This window comes from Diadema setosum, chromosome 8 (genome assembly GCF_964275005.1).
Source record: "Diadema setosum chromosome 8, eeDiaSeto1, whole genome shotgun sequence".
NCBI lineage: Eukaryota > Metazoa > Echinodermata > Echinoidea > Diadematoida > Diadematidae > Diadema > Diadema setosum.
In genome coordinates, this window is record NC_092692.1 from 10164908 (window position 1) to 10185445 (window position 20538).

At 37.7% G+C, this 20538-nt stretch overlaps 1 protein-coding gene across 1 annotated transcript in view; it reads left to right on the forward strand.

The window, feature by feature from the left end:
* LOC140231414 (E3 ubiquitin-protein ligase TRAF7-like) overlaps positions 1 to 20538 on the forward strand; it is a 92321-nt gene that overhangs the window by 30267 nt on the left and 41516 nt on the right. The window contains exons 3-5 of the mRNA XM_072311539.1: positions 5101 to 5204; positions 12535 to 12630; positions 19902 to 19941. Coding sequence (XP_072167640.1) covers positions 5101 to 5204; positions 12535 to 12630; positions 19902 to 19941 — 240 coding nt within the window. The remainder of the gene's footprint in view (positions 1 to 5100; positions 5205 to 12534; positions 12631 to 19901; positions 19942 to 20538) is intronic.

Consider the following 20538-nt stretch of genomic DNA (forward strand, 5'->3'; position numbering starts at 1 on the left):
TCCTACGTGTACGCGAGCCAAAAAGTTGACCTTTGTCGAAAGCTGCACTACCCGGAAAGTCAATGAACTTTCTGGCATGCTTTCACAAGGTAAGCTTTTGTGTTGGTAATACGCACTGTAGGCATGGTGGATGTGTGCAGAAATTCTGCAAGTGCTTCAAACAACTCTCAGCTGAACGCACAAAACTTTGCCCAAGTCTCTTTGAGCACTTCAACTTGTCAAAAGTCATCACCTTTATCACATTCCTTTCCAGTCATGTCCCCTGTTCCTTTCTCTGGGTTTCTTAAAGTGACATGCATGAAATTAGTTCTGAAAAGTCATATCTCCTCATATTGACAAAATTCAAATTCTTTCTGACAATGCCAATATATGAAAGCAAGAGAATATTAAGTTGAGGGGTGAAGGTTGAGGCGTGAATTTTCTTCAATTTGTCTCCCTTGTTAGAGGGAGACAAATCGAAGAAAATTCACACCTTAATGCCCATATATATGTGGTAAATCATGGCATTTAATTCACTATTCAAGTACACTGTATGTGCGCTTTTTGTACACTTAAAAAAAGAAGACCCCACCCCCATAAAGAAGAGGAGAAATTAATTGTGCTTTCAATTAGTACAGAGATGATAAAGAAAATCATGTTCACTGCACATAGGCACATTGCCACAAAGCCGGCAATTAACCAAGGAGTTGATAGTGACAATATTGTGGCAAATGAAGTGGCTTGTGGTCTTTTCTTGTGTGAATCACTTTTAATGAACTCTTCATCCTGGAACCTTCCGCCAAACATCAACATATTTGTCAGACAAGACATTTTTTTTTTTTGCAAAAAAATTTCCATTAAAGGTTCAAGTGTATCACTGTGGTTTTGAAGAGCTCTGATCACTTGTTATTGACTTGAAGACTCTTGTAAAGGGAGTACCTGGTAGTTATCTTTTTTTTAAAGCCTATATTCTAACATTGAGTACTTAAGTGCACTTTGATTTTCAAGTTTATTGCTATCATCTTGAAGGAGCTGGCTGTCAGGTGGTATTAACAGTCAACTCTTTGTATAAATAAGATTAGGTAATAGCAGAACCTTCAGTCGATATACACATAAATATCTTTAGATCTGAAATTTTGGTGACAAAAAAAAATGTATTGGCCCCAAATAAAAAGAAACATGACAATCCAAATTGTACATTTTGTAGTCGCTCTATTGGGCCACCAAAAGATAAACTTTTTTGGAAATTTCACAGCCCAACTTCAATTTTTAGTGGTCACCACTAATGTTGAGCCCTATATATTCTTTTGTGTGATGATTACATGATTACATGAAAATTTTATTCCTTACCCCTAAAAGTCCAAAGGCAAAAAGTAAGTTGTAAATGTTTTGTGAGATCTTCTTTACCTCTAAATCGGTGTACCATTTTTGTTGTGGTTTAGAAGGAACACCTGCGAAGCGGTGCATGCAACTCTGGTGTCAACATGAGATTATACGTCATGATTAATAGCAACACACCCTGCCCAATACAATTACCATGGAAATGCAAACATGACTGTAGGAAGGGGAGGGTGAGATGGGTGGGGGGATGATGGAGGGGGGTTATGGGATGGGAATTTGTTGGTGAGGGGGTGGATTGGTGTTAAACAGGAAATGTGGATGATCTCCCGCCAATCATATGACATCATGTCCCCCACCACACCCCTTTTTTTCTCGCACAGCTATTGCCGGGACCCACTGCCGGGCTGCGGTCCCGCGCGGTGCCTTAGCGGGTCCGGTCGGTGCAGCTAGAGGACTGTTTGTGTTTGCCCGGTGCGACCTAGCTGCCGCCGCCGCTGTTAGGCATGTGATCTGTCATGTATTAGTCCGAGGCCAGTTGGACCAATAAGGGGATTAACAGGGGACTTAAGTGGTCTCACTTTATCACACACAAACACACATACACACGCATACACACGCACACACACACACAAACACATTGACTTCAGTGATGATAAAAATTAGTGTTGTGGAGAGTATCATTACATGCAAAGACAGGTCATCGGAGTCATTACACTTTGAAGAATGAGATCAATTTTCCTTTTAGATCATGGAGTACTGTCATAAAGTAACAGGATTGAGGAACAACAACAACAACATCAACCAAGGAAAAGTCCAGACAATGACAAAAAAAAGTTAAAATACATGTACCTATGCTTACAAATATGATGTACTATTGATATTCGTAAGCACCTGCACAGTTTGTTAAACTGATCAGTCATAGAAACCCAGTTTGGTGCATTCGGAGAACCTTTGCTTCTGGAATGGTCTTGGAATGATCGCTTTACTGCTGGGAATAAAATGGGTTGCCTTTCAGGTACGGTTGACTTTTTTTTCAAACTTTCAAACAAGACATTTCACCATCATATACATGTGAATGTTCTCTCAATATAAAATTTAAGTGAAGTTTTTTATGTGTGTGTTTTTTCTTTTTTTACTGTTAATCTGATGCATTTTTAGACTTAATAAAGCAATAACTTATTTCAGATCTTGATAAGATGGCATTCCTGAGTGAAATGGTGACCATTCAAATGTGATGGTTAATACATTGGACTTTATTTTTATACAGAGGATTAACCACTGGTAGTAAAGATTGTCCTAATATTCAGTATAGGGTGGTAAACTGATGCAGTTTAGTAATAGGGGTGCAATTCATGATACAACACCCTGACAGGTCCGCGAATGACCGGGCCTGCGTGAGTGTGCGGAGGAATGTGATCTTGTTTTTTACGAGAGATGCTTGGGGAGTTTGAGGGATCGATAAAAAACTTTTGATCTCATCAGGCGGTTTGAGATCGGGGATGAGCAAAGGGAAGAGTGTATATCTCGGGGAGCTCGCTCTCACCGCGATTGACAATAATCTGTCTCGTCTTGTGAAAATCTGGCGGGCTTGAGCCGCGAGCGTGACTGTGAGATCGGCCGTCATGTACGCAACCACCGTGGGGGTCTTTTCTCTCCTCTAATATTGTCCTTCCTGTCGTAAATCCTGGAGCTGCGCTTGTGCTCTCTCTCTCTTGATTTCTCATTACACATGTCTACAGCATTCATCTGGCTGAAATGGGCAATTTTGTGCCATGACACACACACACACACACACACACACACACACACATACGCACACACATGCATGCCAATGTGTTCTCACATACTTTTTTTTTTCTTTTTGTGCCGAGTGCACAGAGGAGGGTCTTCCATTTTGATGAGGGGAGTCCTTCCGTCCTCTTTTGGTAACTTTTCCTTGTCTTTTCCTGGCATCCTCTTTCCCTAGCTCAACCGTGTTCCTAGCATTATGCATGGTATACTTGGAAGCGGGCCAAACAAAAACGACTTTTTTTTTTCCCCCTCGTCACCGAGTACGGGAGTTGCGTGAACCATGTGTATGGATGATGTCAGTGGTGCATTAACCGAGTGGCACGGCGCTTTTTAACAATAGAGGGGGGAAGTAAATCTAGCCCTAGTGTTTCGGCGATTAGCATAATTAACGTTGATAGGATGGGAATTATGTAGTTTGCTCATGGTTCACCGCTGCATAGAAAGTGGAGGAGAAATAGAGAGAGAGAAGGAAAAAAAAATACTCGCACTGAAACGTAAAACGCCAAGACGTTGCGAGGGGGAGTTGTTGCCCGGTGCCAAGTTGATGCGTGTGTTGTGAGTCGCATTGGCCGTGCTCGACTGTGTAACTGACTGAATTTGATTGTACATGTACCTGCTGTAAGTATTCTCCATTTCTTTGCTAACCTGTGTGTGTGTCAATAGCATGGTGTTGGAGCTGACTTTCAATTTCAGATTTCATAGTATCATGTCACTCGGTAATTATTTTTGCAGGCCTCATCAATGTAGCAGATTTTCAGTGATTTTGTTTTAAAAAAAAGACAAAAAAAATATCTACTACTACAACAATTCTGACCCTGGATAAGACAAATGCATACATGTAAGATCTGCCAATAGATCCAGATTGTATGATTTTGATATAAGATTGTTTGTGACTCATAGATATTTCTAATTGCCGATGCCATGACTTTGTATCTTAAGTGTTTAATTTTTGTTTTTCTTTTAGCTGTCAATAGGTTTAAAAATCATGGTGATTTTGATATTGTTGAAATATTTGTGTCTCATCCATATTCTAATCTGTTGCTGCTAACGACTTTTTGTATAATCGGTTTACTTTTTTTTTCTGTGGCTCATCTGTAAACGTTCAAATGTTGTGTATAAATGCTAGCAGTAGCATCAAAATGACCATCAAGTTTATATGTGAATGATGATTAGAGTAATTCCTGTGAGTTTCCCTAAATAATGTCTTAGTGTGGTTGATATTGATAAAAATATTTGCTTGTGTGATTTCATACATAGTGTGGACCATGTTTGAGAAGACAGTACGCATGTTCACTACATGTATGGTTGTCTGTTAGTGCGGTGGGTTGGATATTGTGCAGAAATATATTGTGAGTGTGTGCGAATTCATTTGCAGCAGGGAAAATTTTGAGTTCATTGTGTGCCGGGGAAATGCTAATACAAATAATTGATGAATGATTCTTACAGTATCTTGCAAATAGGACTTTTCTGTCAGATGACAAAAAAACCTACAAGACAGATATTATGCCTCCCTTTTCTCGCTTGTTTTCACATGTGGATGCATATTGTAGAGGAAATATCCATACATATCATGTAAATGTGTGAACATTGTAGGGGAAAGTCCATACTTAGATATCAAAATGTATCGTGAAAGTATGACCTTATTGTGTAGTTGTTAAATGCTACTGTTCTGCATCTGTGTTTACAATAAACTATCATTATACTATAAAATGTCAATTCATTTTCATATGACTTGTATGCACTGATTCTGAATCAAAAGGCTTTATTAGTTGGATTTATTAATGTATTGTCTTTTCATTTTGAATATGTTTGAAACCATGTAAGATTTTTTTGACTTCTTTAAAAACAATGTGCCCAATTTTCCAAATTGTTCCTACCACTTCTATAACATACTTTGACTTGACTAATCCTTCAGTTTCAGCAAGTGCTGTATCCTCCTGTCAGATCTTAAAAAAATTTCTCCGTCTTTCTCTATCTCAAAAATTCCAGGTTTGGGAGAGAATCTAGCCAACAACGCTCTGGGCCCTCCGTCCCCCGGCTTCAAGAATCGCAGCCCTTCGAGTCTGTCCTACAATGAAGACATGGACAGTGCTGTAAGTATACCAGTCTCTTTTTTTCTCCCTTCCCCTCCATCTCCTCTCCCCCCCCCCCCCATCACCCCTACACAGAAGATATCATCAGAGGTAATGGCTCTTGGGTAAAACGACACACAACCACTTTCTACCAAGCATCATCCAAAGAGTACCAGTGTGCCAGATCCACATGTTTTACATTTTTGCTCAATCTACTAAACTGTGTGTGTGTGTGTTGTTGTTGTTTTTTTATAATTCTGTGAGAAATTCAAGTATTCCTTTAGATTTCCAACAATATTTTTCTAGTTTTTTTTTTTTTTTTTAGATTAAAGCAATGAGTAATGTAAGCTGTACCCATTACTTTTTTATAAACTATTTTTGTCGTGTTGTTTTTTAAAAGGGCCTGTGACAAGTGGTGTTCACTGGATTTAGAGAGGGATCTTTTTGTCAATCAAAGGTCCACTTTTAAGGCACAACCGATTATCGTTTCTCATTTAGCAATTTGTTTGCCCCGCACTTACCTGTTCATTATCCCTAATGGCCCCTCCCTTGCAGAAAAAAGAAAAGAAAAGAAAAAAAAAAGAAGACAAAACCTATAATGAGAACAGCAAAATGCAATGTTCTTTTACGGCATGTTTCGCAGATGCTTTCACCAACCAAAGAAATGATCACAGCTCTGTAAATTTATTTTTTCTCATGATCATCAGTTAAGATACGGAAGACTTTTTAGGTTTGATTTGAACATTTTGAACACATAATGACTCGAACCACTTCTGAAAATTCATATATGCACACATGTAGGACCTTCCACACTTCATGATAGATGCCTTGGCGCGTCCTACCAACCACGTTTGACAAAATATCTTCTCCCACAGCCCCCCCGATCCTCAAACTCCTGCCCAGAACTCTGGCTTGCAGACTTGCCGCTGAGCGTGTTTATCTGGCTGTAATTCAGTTTAGCTCTTGAGGAAATTAAAGTGATCCCCTCTTCCAGTTCCGTTTTAAAATCAGGTGCTCCTACAATTCCTCCTTTTCCTCTGGCTGGCACTTGCCCCAGTCAAGAATTTGACTTATTGGTGCCTTATTTCCTCTCTATTTTTTTTCCCGTCACCGGCGTACTTCCCACCCACTCCAATTTCAGCCAATTTCAGCTGATTTGGCCCCGGTTTTGTGAGGCATATCTTATATGGTTCCTCTGTGTCACTCACCGGACACCTTTCCTTTGCGTTTTTACCCACCATTTCCCTCCCGGCTGAGGTCTCTCGTGTGGTTGCCGTCGTCACGCTAAATACCGACGACGCGTCGTAGCAATATGGGTGAGTAACTTCCCCTCTGAGCTTTACCCACTTGGCGCAGGAAGGAAAAAAAAAATAGAAAGGGAGAAGTACCGAAAACTCATTCACTCATTCCCACGGCGGTGGTAAACAGACTTTGAGCCGGCGTTTACTGCGTGAGTGAGGGGGAAGTTACTCAGCTACACATTTTCGCCTTACTCCAACTTCCACGAACGAGCGCTTTTTACGTTTCCTGTAAAATTCATGCATGACATTTTCCCAGTCTGCATTCCGTTGCTGTGTTTCCTGTTTTCTCCTGTGCAAAAAAAAAGAAAAAAGAGAAGACAAGAAAAAAAAAGTTGACAAACAGCTGTTTGGTTGAGAGTGAGACTGCTACAATAGGAGGCATTATTAATCAAGATTTGTCATTCAGTCGTTTATCTGACTGACTGCAGCAAGTGTATCTCCCCCTCAATGTGTGTACAAATTTTGGCAAGTGCGGCCATGTAACAATGCCGGCATTCGTTTGCCCCCTTTCCTTGGATTTCTCGCGTCGGAGCAGCGGAGGAAGTTGTGTGGGAAACCTGACGGCTGCGCTCCGGGGAAGGGTAGCGTGGCCAGGCCCACGGTGTTGCCGCTGAAGGCACCCAGGATGGGTAGCCTGGAAGAAGAAGAGGTACGTTGTAGCATCGGCTGTCTTGTCTATGCGTCTGTCTGTCTGTCTCTCTCTCTCTGTTTGTATGATTGCACCTGCAACAGCGACCTTCTGCACCCAAGGTTTGGTCTGCCAGTGTACATGTACATTGTATGTGTAGTTTCCGTGTCACTCAATGGCAAATTGATGAGTGAATCTATGGAGGAATTCAATAGGCTTTAAAAGAGACAGTGCACAGCAATAATATCAAATTTCTTGGATTCCTTGAGGTGTGTTTCTGTAATTTTGGTGGTATTTTAGGCTGTCTTGAATGTTTTTATAAATATATAGTTTATACTGATGATTCAATGAAATCAATCACATTGCAACTACATTGTATTACAAACAGTAATAAGCTTAAGGGCAATTCCGCGGTTAGTAACGTTACATTTGAACAAATTTAGATATTTGTTTTTACTACTAAATTACAATTTATTCATTTTAAGTCAAAATTATGTCAAAAACATGTTCATCCCTCCCAGGTTTATGGTACAGAAAAGAATGAATGCAATCCAAGAAATATTAGAATTGCTATGGCAACTAAAAGGGCTGGTTAGTAACGTTACGAAAAAAGGACATGACAAAAAAATCAATGTCTTGTATAACAAAAAGTGTGCAAAAATTCAAGTTACTTCAAACAAAGTGTTGCATAAATTTCCATTATTGCATCATGACAAATGTTTACACAATGTTTTAGGAGTTCGACCAATAATTTCTTAGCTAGACCCCCCAAAGCATGGTTAGTAACGTTACGGTTAGTAACGTTACATTTGTCCGGAGTAATTCCGCAGGTCATTTCACCCTTTTGTAATTGACAAAATGTCACATGACTTCTGGAGTATTTACTTTTACTCTTTAGCAAAACTTTGAGGAAAATATTTCAAAGGAACCCACTGTAATTTGCATTTAAGTGAATTTTAGCATCCCCAGTCCCACATGTACATTTTAAATGATGGTTTTAGATCTCGCGAAATCTATAAATACGAAAAATAAAATCTACTGAATTTGAAAGACCTTAATGATTGATGAACATCCATGGCATTAGTTGATACCTAAATCAAGGAGTAAGGTAAAGAGGCACATTTCTTTTATCCATGTCATGTCCACCTAACTGCGGAATTGCCCTTAAGATGTTTCTAGCGTTTTTAAAATTCCTTGTAATATAAGTGAAGGCATTTCTGCCTCATAGTGACGATTGAAGTAAGTATTCTTTGGGGTCATGGTTGGTCAGATGTACTGTTCTCTGCCTGTGTTCCTTTCTGTATAAGCTGTTATTTTCACGTACAGATATTTTCGTGAATGAGGAGGTCTCAGACATTTTCGCGAGATGTTGTTTTCGCAAATGGAAACTTAAGCTATCATAAGTGTACTATTACCCTAGCACATAGTGCAAGAGTGCTTGGCAAAATTTGCAGAAATTAACCCTCGCGAAAATAACAGCTTAAACAGTAGTGAAAATGTACAACACTTAGTGCTTTGCAGCAGCTACATGTATTTCTGTGACTGTGCAGCAGTACGATTTAGTGTTGCAGGAAAATATTCTGTGCTTGAAGTCTTGTGGCAAGCAGATTCAATTTGCATGTGTAGTACATTGTAATTTGCATGCATTTTTGTCAGTTGTGTGTAGAGTAATGCAAACTAATTTTGTTTAAAAACCATTTTTCAATCAGGGCCCCATTTCATAAAACTTGTTACCAAGATGTTATGAGCTGCTGAAATCCGTGCATCTGATTGGCTGATAGCAATTTTTTCATAGAAATGTGGCAGTTGTTACTGATAACAAGTTTTATGAAACGGGACCCAGGACTATCTTGAATCCATGTTTAATCCATTTACTTTAGTATGACACAATTCCATGAATGTTGTGATACATTAGATTAGGGAAATGGGTGTACAGCCTGTACAACTGCATGTGAAATGTCTATGCATTTCATTAGCCTTTGCAGACATCAGCATATTTGATGAAATCAACACCCTGTTGCTATAATTTACTTGCTACCGAAGCTACACCTTGTACATGAATATACAAATTCTGGTACAGGTATTTTACTAGTTACTGCAGTTGCATGATACAAATTTGTATATGGGTATACATTATATATTAAAGGGGATGGCTAGTAAGTGATCAGTGGGAATCAGTGGGAATGCTGGGGGATGATTGTTCCAATACTTGTGGGATTCATTTAAGAGTACATTATGTATCTATTGTTGTGTGAAAATTATTTGCTTCAAAATGGTCTCATATTCAAGTAATGTGCAGTTTAATGTTTCCAGGTTGGCATGCCTGTACAGTGATGGGGCAATTAAACTGCATATTACTTGAATATATGAGACCATTCTGAAGCAAATAATTTTCACACAACAATAGATACATAATATACTCTTAAATGAATCCCACAAGGATTGGAACAATCATCACCCAGCTTTCCCACTGATTCCCACTGATCAGTTACTAGCCATCCCATTTAACATGAATGTACACGTATAAAAACATTCTGTAGACATCAGCACCAAAGATCTTTGATGACATCAATACCCGTTGCTATTATAATACTAGTTTAAGTTGCATGAATATACAAGTTTGTACACGGATGTATATCGTTGTGAATTAAACTACATAGAAACGTTTTGTAAACATCAGCACCGAAAACCGTTGATGACATCAATACCTTGCCACTATAATTCATTCAATACTGAAGTTGCATGACTATACAAATGTATATGTATGCAATATATGCGTATATGAACTTACTTATGAAACATCAGTATGATATAATCATTTTACTTCTAGGTACAAGTGTGTTTGCATGTAGGACCTACACCTATTTGTTTATCACTCTACTGTAAATGCTAATATTTTTTAGAATGGCAGTTGATCAGACATTTCTGGAGTTCTTAAGTTTGATCTTATTATTATCATGATGATTGCAAAAAATAAATGATAACACAAACAATCAGAAGAAAGAGTGACTTCTCAAACAAATTGTTTTGTTAAAACATCACTTGAAATTGGATTATATCTGTCTGTAAAATGTAATATTACTGGTAGTCACTTGATATTGCAGTGCTATTGTGCTGGCCCTGGACAGTGTGTGAGTGGCGAATGTTTGTTACCAAATATTTGCATGTTGTTATTTTCGCAGTCAAGAGCCTATTCGCGAATATTAAACAACCGCCAAACCCCCCCCCCAAAAAAAAACCCCGCATTTACAGTATCTGCCTCTATATAGTTATGTAAATTAATATTAATTTTCTGTGGAATTATATAAAAGCACTGTTTCAGTGTCAAAAACATGAAAACCCATATTTCATGCCAGTGCTCTTGTTTTGTACTGGATTAAAATTGGGCTTCTGAGAGATATCAGGGATTAAGATTGTTGTGAGACGGAAGTGCAAGATCAGACATGCATTTTAAGAGAGATTACTAGATTTCACAACACATCCAACCCTTTGAAAAAGTATGGCAGAGTATACCACATTTTCACATAATCATTTTATTTTTCAGTATGTGCTTGAATTGTGTCTTTATATTCATGTGTGCCTGCTTTGGGGACAAATGTAAATGTCAAATTTGTTAAAATGATCAAAAGAATGTGAAAAGTTCATAAATACAGAGTCAGTTTCATCGTCAATTCTTTTCATGTCACATTTTATTATTATGATTGTGATTGTAATCTTTGTAATGAATATGATTATTACTGTTCATTATTGTGATCATTATTTATTCTATTCATGTACTTCTCCTTATCTTTCTCTATTTCTGGGAATGGATTTACAATGTAGGTAGTCATTTCTTATTTAATGCCTTCAAACTTTTGGAAGAAGTTCACCTTTTTTTTACTTTTATGCCATGCTACCCCCCCCCCCCCACTCTTTTTTTTTTTTTTTTTTTACTCTTCTGTATGGATACAGATTCCAGTTGATATGTAACATCACTGATCTTGTTTTCTGTATTCAATGTTTTTGTGCAGCGTGGTCAATAATTGTCAGCTGTGCTATAGTCTTCTTTAGATCTTACAATAGATGTTTTTGTGGGAAGATACAAGCAAATTGTATTTATGGTGATTTTTTTTTCTGCTGTATCTGCTGTATTTGTCTATCCTGCATTGTCTTCTGTGGATTTTGTGATTTTCAAAAATATGGTAATCTGTGCTATATTATGCTAATTATGCTTATCTATGCATAATATTTTTGTCCATCAGATTTTAGGCTCTTATCCTCTAAATAAAGCTTTAAATGGGCTAATGTTTTGTTTAAAATATTCTTTGTAGTATTATGAATGAATTTATGTGAAAACTTATACAGTATTAAAATGAATTTACATCTTGAACTGAACCTTTTTTGTTTTTTATTGTTTATTTTCATCTCGAATACTTAATGATAACCAAAAGGGATGTTATCTGAGAAAATCAGGAAAAAACACTTATCTGACACTTCTTGTAAAACTTGTACATTGTACACACACAAGTCATTTGAAACTGCCATATATGGGGCTTTGAAATGTGTGCAAGATGTGAAAGAAAAGTCATTAAATTTCAGTTAAAAAGACTTCAGCATTTTCAGCTTATTGCAAAACAGCCAAAGGGGGCTTTATATTTAAAGGACAAGTTCACCTTCATAAACATAAGAATTGAGAGAAAGTGAAAGTTTGAGGAAAATTGGACAATCGACTCAAAAGTTATGAATTTTTAAAATTTTTGTGTTGGAACCGCTGGATGAGGAGACTACTAAGGCTCGTGATGTCATATGAGTACAACAGTATAAAGAAAATATAAAGAAAATTTAACATATTTTCACTTTTTTCGCAAAATAAAAGAGCACTTGACTTGCCTCTTTCTCATAACATATGTCAGTAACGAGTCAAGGAAATGTGTGCTTTTTTCAAAAGATGAAATTTTGTGAAATTCTCTTTATATTTTCCTTATATTGTTGTACGCATGTGACATCATACACTGCAGTAGTCTTCTCATCCAGCGGTGACTGCACAAAAACTTCAAAAATTCATAACTTTTGAACGGATTGTCCGATTTTCCTCAAACTTTCAATGATGTGATCTACTAATATTGCTACATTCTCTCAGTCCTTAGGTTTGAAGGTGAACTTGTCCTTTAAAGATTGAATTTCTTGTATAAACCTTTCATGGAAATGTCCTGTGATATTTCCTTTCACATGATTTTAGAAGGAAAAGACAATCTATACGAACCTAACCTCTATTTAAACATTAGCCCCATTCATACTCAAGAACCGTTGGTTCTTTGATTGCGATGAAATTAAAAAGAAAAAAAAAAATTTACTTCGTGGAATATCCAAGGCCTATGTGTGTTTCTATGTCTCACGATGTCTGTGTTCTATTCTTTTTCCAATTCCTTCCCACAATGCACAGAGTGAGGCCCTCGTCTTTGTGGAGCCCCCAAACAGAACCCTGTTCTGCCTTCTCTGCCGCTCAGTCTTCCAGGACCCAGTGATTACCCAGTGTGGGGTGAGTGTGTATATGCAGTGTTAAATCTTTCAATACTGTTTGGTGCTAGTGCTAGTGCTAATGTTAGTGCTGTCTTGACACTAGCACCAGCGATAAAACTGAACTTGAAATCTGTCAGTGTTAGCAGGGTGACCTCAAAATTATGACATATTTCAGTTAGCTAGTGTGAGGCTTGGTGTCGAGAGTCATCGACTATAAGTGACCTCCAATTTGTGTTCTTGGGCAATTTACATGCTTTTTCCACCACTGGCCAACACGAGCCTCAAGGGATTATCATATTTGTCACATCTAGCTTAGTGCTGGTATTAGCATTGCAATGTGCGAGGTGCACATTCATTGCGCGGAGTAATGTGAGACGCTAGACAGACCCCTCATGTTATAGCATATGAGCAGCCATTTGCAAGGAGCAGCAAAATCAAGGGGTGCAAACTCGCATAAAAGTTTAGAAGTTCAAGTACACCCTGTAAAAAAGTTACTTGAACGTGCAGCCACACACTCATGTGAAGCGAAGTCTGCCATTACTATCCTAGTAGCCTATCAAATACCTTTACATTCCTTGAAGGAGATTCAAGTATCTTTTTACAGCTCATGTGTAATATACAGTGTACCATGTCCAATTAGAAGAGCAATTGGTGGGCAAAAAAAAATATTTTATAGCCCCTAGAAAATGTCTCATGGAAATGATTGATTATATTTTTGGCCAGTAATATGCAGCACTTGTGTTGCTGCTGAAACAGTAAAACTACACAAAACATGAAGCACTAGCTCCAAAATGAATGCTGAAAAATGAGTGAACAACACGCACTAGGTATTAATACTACAATTATACATGAAAGTGAAATATTACTGGTATATTAAATATATACCAATTTATTTGCTCGCACAGATCTATAAAATTTTAATAGGTGAAAACAAATTAAACAGAAAGTTCATCCCATGTTGAACTAAGGCCAATTCTGACTGTGCATTGAAGAGGAGATTGAGCTTTGCGAATGGTCACATTCTTTTTTTTGGGGGGGGGGGGAGGGGAGGGGGCCTGGAAGGATGACCAACAGATACTGAAATCAAGTTATACTGTGAAGGTCTCCCTCAGTCCCACAAATATATATTGGCATAATGAGGGAGGAGAGCCCCAAGCCCCCTGTGAAGGCAGAATGTTATTACATTACTTGGGTAAGGTTTTCACATTCTCATTCATTACCATCAATCATGGCTCTTCCTGAGTGCGAACATTCGCGGACAGGACTGATCACCTGACAAAAAGAGAGTGCTGCGCTCCGTAATTAGTCGTACAAAAATTGGACAAACGGGGCAGTTTTGTTGTGGCAAACAGTTTCAAAAACAAAGAGGCCCTTTTAGCGTGCTGACCTAAAACATTTAACAGATAGTGCATACTAGGTTTCTAATATAGTGAAGTAACCATGAGGCACCATGCTGACGCCACGGTCTTTTATTTTTGGCCGACAATGTTTTTGTGGAAAGGAAATAATCTCTTTGGAGGAGAGTGCATAGTAGACAGGTAAACTCTCACCATGAAATACTTCACCCCTCCCCCCCCCCCCCCCCACACACACACACACACTCCCTGGTTTCTATTGCCCATGGACATTTAATTACAAAAGATAGACGTTGAGTCTGCCTAATCGATGCAATTAACAGCTGTTCCCACTGGAAATGGGGTAAAGAATTAAAGAGTTATTTCGGAGACCACGAAGCAGGGCTCCACTTCTTACTCACATACTCTGCAAAGTCAAGGCTATTTTTGTCCCTTCTCTACCGTTGTCCTTCTTTTCTCAGTTCCATATATTGATTCCGCAAGGTATTAACTCTTCCTCTGCTGTTGGCGATCAGTTTGTGTGTATAGCGTCAGTAACGTAGTGGGACATACGGTGGCCCTGAAAGACTTTAATAAACGGGGGAAGGAATGCACAGAGTGGAGGTATAGTGAGATGCAACACTGTCCTGTGCACTGCATCTGCAGAACCCTTATAAACCACAGCAGAATGAAGTCAGCATCACAGTGTGTTTTCAATCCACGATGTTCCTTGACCAAATACCATGTGATTAGCTAATAAAGTCACCTGCTTTTTTGAATCATAAAAGTTGCTCTATTTTGCAGTACTTGGAGATACAGTGTACCTATCTGGTTGAAATATTGCCATGTCTATTGAAATCACATGACATTTCTTACCTATCTTGCCCAGGCAGAATAAATAGATATTGTAAATTTAACCTTTTTTGTATATCATTATTCAAAAGATAATTATGTTATTTTCATATACAAGAAACAATATTGTTTCATGATATGTTGACCATTCTCATTGCATGGTTTCATCAGAGATTAAGCAGTAATCTAGTAAATGAAGTGATAATCAGACGTGTGATGAATCGATGAATAGATTAGCAATTAATATATGTATGAGATATCTTTGATGTGTCTTCAAATTTTTGGATATACATGAAATATGTTGGGTTTTTTTTCCTCAAAAAAAGCATTAACTCTTTGTGCATGGATATGTCAACAGCTTCAAAGTACATACCTGCAGTATAGATACCTGGCCTAGCACTGCATATTCATATGCCATTGCATCCCTGTTGAGTGTTCATTCTTTATCTGTTTACAAAAGCAAGACATTAAAAAGACCCGAAAATATACAAATGCATAAAAGTTGTAGACCAAAAATGTCATCTCAGTGATACACCGTTAGTCAGTCTTGCCCTTTCCCGTGGTATTGTTCCAAAGCCTGATGACAAAGACATCAAATCACATTCATGTGTAGCATGATAATAGAATGGAGTGATTCGGGATATCATGTGTCTACGTGGCTTCTTGGTAAGCAAGGGGGCAAAGGGGACAGAAGAATTACTTTAGGGGAGGCCCTTTCCAGAAAACCCTCCTCATCACACCCATTTCCTCCTGCTATACAACTCCTCGAAAGTTTCACCAATCCCACTGGACCTCGGTATTCCTAGATATAGGCCAGTGATCTTGAGCCGTGATGTACCCCCGTGTCCGCACACAGAAGGAAACATGATAGATAACAAGAAAATGAATATAATTAAATATATATGTATATATATATATATATATATATATATATATATATATATATATATATATATATATATATATTTATATATATATATTGTTTAAGTTATAGGAGCACAGAGAAATATATTAGGGCACAACCAAATCCCTCGCTGCCTCTCCTTTTGCTGGAGTCGGGAGCATGAGCCGACCGGGAACTGCTGGATCCAGTTTTGACCCATTTGGATCAAATTTACGCACCGTCTCTTTATCGTTTTCAGCCTGTTCAGGAACTGTGTGCTTAGCAGCTCAATCCAAATCAGAGCTGACAGGCGGACAAAAGAAAATTGAAAGAAAGTGGTAGATGTGTCTGTTCTCTGTATCCGTTCATTCTCTCGCCATCCTAAAGAGGAACATCCCCCTTTTTTCCCTCTACTCCTTCTTCTTTTGTGGCTCCTGCGATAAATTTACTGATGAAACATCATTTAACGAGAGAGAGAGAGTGAGCGAGAATGTCTAATGTTGTTTGTTCCAGTTGACCATTCTTCCTGTACGAATTGTGGTATGTTCTCTGAAGACGTACGCGAGGGAAATGTTGGACGTTTGCCCAAAGTTAACCGTGACCACGGACAAAATGAGTCCACAAGTGTCACGCGAAATGCTTGCACAGCATTCATGGTGATGCTCTTTGTCTCGGATGTGTGTCAGGTCAAAGTAGATTGTTCATTCACCATGGGATTTAAACATTGATAACCTGTTGACACTCTATATTTTTCTCATAGTCTTTTATGGCACATTCTACTTTGCATGATGATATCTTACACGTTTTGTGCCATGTGTAATACTCGTTTTCTGTCTTTACTCGTTAAATGTTGTCGTAATATTTATACTCAGAAGAAGACAACAGAAAACAGTAGAACTGGAAATGTCATACTGTAGAATGAGGAATGTTCGCGCGCGTTTTTAATTTTGCAAATATCGCGAGAGCCAACATTCGTGAAATTAAAATGCACGCGAAAGTTCTTGTCTACACTATGTGCATTAAATGTTAGAGGCAACTCGCGAAAATTTAATGCCATGAAAAAGGCTGTCGGCTCCAATTTGCGAAAATTTCATGCCGCGAAAATATTGTGTTTTACAGTATATTAACTGATTAGCAAATATGATTACATTTCAAGTGGTCATTGCACTGCAAAAGGGTTGTAAATTCTTTTCTTACTGATGGGGTAGTGTGCTTAGAGACAAATTTGACTATGAGAGAATTCCTGAGCAATGCATTCGAATGTGTGTGCTGACATGGATTTGATTTGCTTCTGTACTCAAAAGTAATACTTTCATGTGCACACATTGATCTATATCTACCCTATAAAACAGTTAAAATCTGCACCAAATAAGACAGGGAAATACACATGTATGCATTCTATATGTCCAGTTTTAGCTTTAAAGGGATGGTACAGTTTCGGTTTAGATGATGCTACAGGTTTCCAAGGTTTTTTTTTTCTATGATGATTTCTGAGATGATGAGAAATCTCTTATGAAATATGAAAGAGCACATAATTATAAGAGGAATTCAAAGTTTAATGAAAATTGGTTTTGAAATGGGTGAGATATCCAAAACAAAGCTATTCTAATAAAAGGTGGTATTAGAATCGTTTTGTTTTACTTTGTTTTTGGATATCTCAGCCATTTCAAATACCAATTTTCATCAAATGAACTTAAATTCCTTTTAGAATTGTTAACTCTTTAACATTTCATAAAGTGGTTTCTATTAGTGTCTTGCAAAAAAGTTAAAGGCTGAATATTTACCTCAACCAATACTATGGCGTCCCTTTAATCTCCAACCAAGCCCCCTCCCCTTCCAGGTCTGCTCTAACCGGGGAATTGATGATGCAAATCAGCGATGAATTTTTGCTTGGAGGCAGGTCAACACATCATCCAAGCCCCAATAGCATCATTTCTTCATGTCTTGCCTTGTTTCTGTCCCCCCTCCCCATCAGTTTTTATTTTGTTGTTGTCCTATGTCTTCTATTACTCAGTCACTTTGAGTCACTAGCTTTATGAACATAAAGTTTGTTGCACATTGAAAAAACAACAACAAACAAAGACTTATTTCAATGCAACAAACTCTCTCAGGGGGTATCTGGTTTCTGTCCGGTCATGAGCAATGTTTGATAGAATGAGGGAAAGAGAAGGGGGACGAGAGATAGATAGAAATATTTCAAAATTGATAAATAGAGACAAAATGAACTGGGAAAGGAGAGATAGGAATATATAGACAGATAGAGTAAGAGTCACAGAGAGAGCAGGAGAGAGAGAGAGAGAGATAGGAAAATATACTAGTCTTGTAGAGTAGGAGAAAAGAGCCAAAAGAAGTTGTTATGCAAAGTAATAAAAATGATTATTCACAATATTTATCTAGCGCATTATCACATGAAATGTCTCTGAGCATTAGAAAAAAAAAATAGTAGAAAATGGCTGAAAAGAATGGAGGTTGTACAATTGGCATCATCTTCATATTCCCACAAGGTGTGTCCTGTGCGTCACAGAGTAATGATGGCTCTCGGATATCGCATAGCGACATGTTATTCGCTTGCATTGCATACCACCGAGAATGAAGGACCGACTCATGAAACGCATGAGGACGTGGTTCCCAGGGGAATGATTACATATCTCTAATTGAGGTGAAGTGAGTGTATCCTCCAGTTTCTATCATACCGATGGATGTATTCCAAAAAGAAAACATGTAGGGGTCAGTGTTGTGCGTGCAAGGTTGAGAGCAAAGAAACGTGGCTGCAGTCAGTGGCTGAAAAATATTGGACTTGAAATTTGCGCTCCAACGCTCAAAACATGTTTACCAACAGAAAAAAAGGGAGAAGAAAAAAAGAAAGAAAAAGCGCTATCAAGATCATCTCTTGATTTCGTTTTATTATCACTGAGAGTCTCATGTTGATGGCCTGATGGCCACTAGGGGAGTCCCATTTTGGGAGGTCACATGTTTAAAAGTCATCGTGCTATTGTAACAGCTATACAGGGCAGATGGACTTGTTCAACCACTCCCTGCACTTTTCGGAATAATAATGTCTTCCAATGACGTTTGTGGAAATAATGGACAATCCCTGGGGAGGAGTTAAAACAGCCTCCCCAACACCTCCTGCAGGAAATTTCTATTTGTCATCAATGCTAATTAGGTTCGTTTTGATTATCAGCGGGGACGGGCTGACTTGTTTGCGTGATGTCTATGTTTAACATGTCATACCCGGACATTCTTTTTTGCAGAGAACACATGTGACCTTTTTTTTTTTCCCAGAGAACATGTGACTTTTTTGTGTGTGATGGGAAAAATCAAGAGACAAGCTGAGGCTTGGCTGTAAAACTTCACATTCAATACGAAACCTCTTTCATCTGATCTGAGAAGAAAAACAGGTTTATTGATCCGAAAGGAGAAAAATTATCAAACATGGTCTGCTTTAACAGGATATCCCTTGGGATATTTCACAAAGAATCTAAGTTGATTGTGAAAATTAAGATCAACTGGAAATTATGGTATGCTGTGTTTGCCTTCAATGGTGTTCTAACTTTCTTATGAAAATGAACCTTTTTTTGAGACTTTTTAAATGTAGAATACGTTGTAGGTGAGCAAGGATTTCTTTTGGAGATTTTGATGATAGCAATTTGAAGTGGATTCTGAAAGACAAATAAAACTGAACAGGGAAATCACTGGCATACCATTCTTTTAAGTTGATCTTAACTTGAACAACTTAAATTCTTTATGAAACAGCCCCTTGACAACAACCTAAATTCACTCTGCATGTGTGCTTGCTAAACTTTAATATCAACGGTTCTGGTATGCTGGAGTGGCAAAGGTTTTGTTTTTGTTGTCTTGGTTTTGTCTTTGTGTTGTCGTTTTCTTTTTGTTATGTTTTATGAGATACTCATAGAGTGTGGAACATGGAATTTCCCATTGTTGATGTGAATTTATTATTATTATTGTTATTATTATTATTATTATTATTATTATTATTATTATTATTATTATTATCATTATTATTATTATTATTATTATTATTATTATCCTTATTATTATTATTATTATTATTATTATTATTATTATTATTATTATTATTATTATTATTATTATTATTATCATTATTATTATTATTAATATTACTACTATTACTGTTACTATTATTATTATTGATTTAACTCCTCTTGGTTTCATCTTTTCTTCCTTCACCCCCTCCAGCATACATACTGCCGCAAGTGTGTCACTTCTCGACAGTTCGGTAAGATCCACGCTGCAATTTCCTGAACTAACACTTGTTCAATTATAGCTAAATCCTACCCTTCTCGTGGTAGAATTCTGACCTGGTAAAACTGTAAAAATGTACATTCAAGTATAGTAGTTTCATTGCACAAAATACTTGAGAAAATAATGATTCTTCCTCTATGACTGCTTTTTCTTTCAGTTACATAGAGATTTGTATTTACTCATGAGCATGAATTGATGATGGAGATATGTTTCATCTCCTTAGAAAAGAAGAATCAGCAGGCGTAACATAATGCAAGAAAATGTGCTACTTCACAACAGAGATATTTCAGGCTGTTGTTAATTTCGCGGTTGCGACGGTCTAACTGAACGTAACTATTTGCGCGTTGTTTTTTTTTAGTGTTGTTATTTTTGCGGTTCAAAGGCGATTCGCGAAATTCGCGAAAATAAAACCACTGCGGAAATTTCAGCTCATACAGTACGAGAGAATGGGGAAAGCTCTTTAACCTGGAATTTATAACAAGTGAGCACTTCAGGTGGTAACATCTTCTGTGTCACATAAAAAATGTAAAGCCTCTTCTCATTCCTCTGTTACATCTCTGATGCTCTGTCC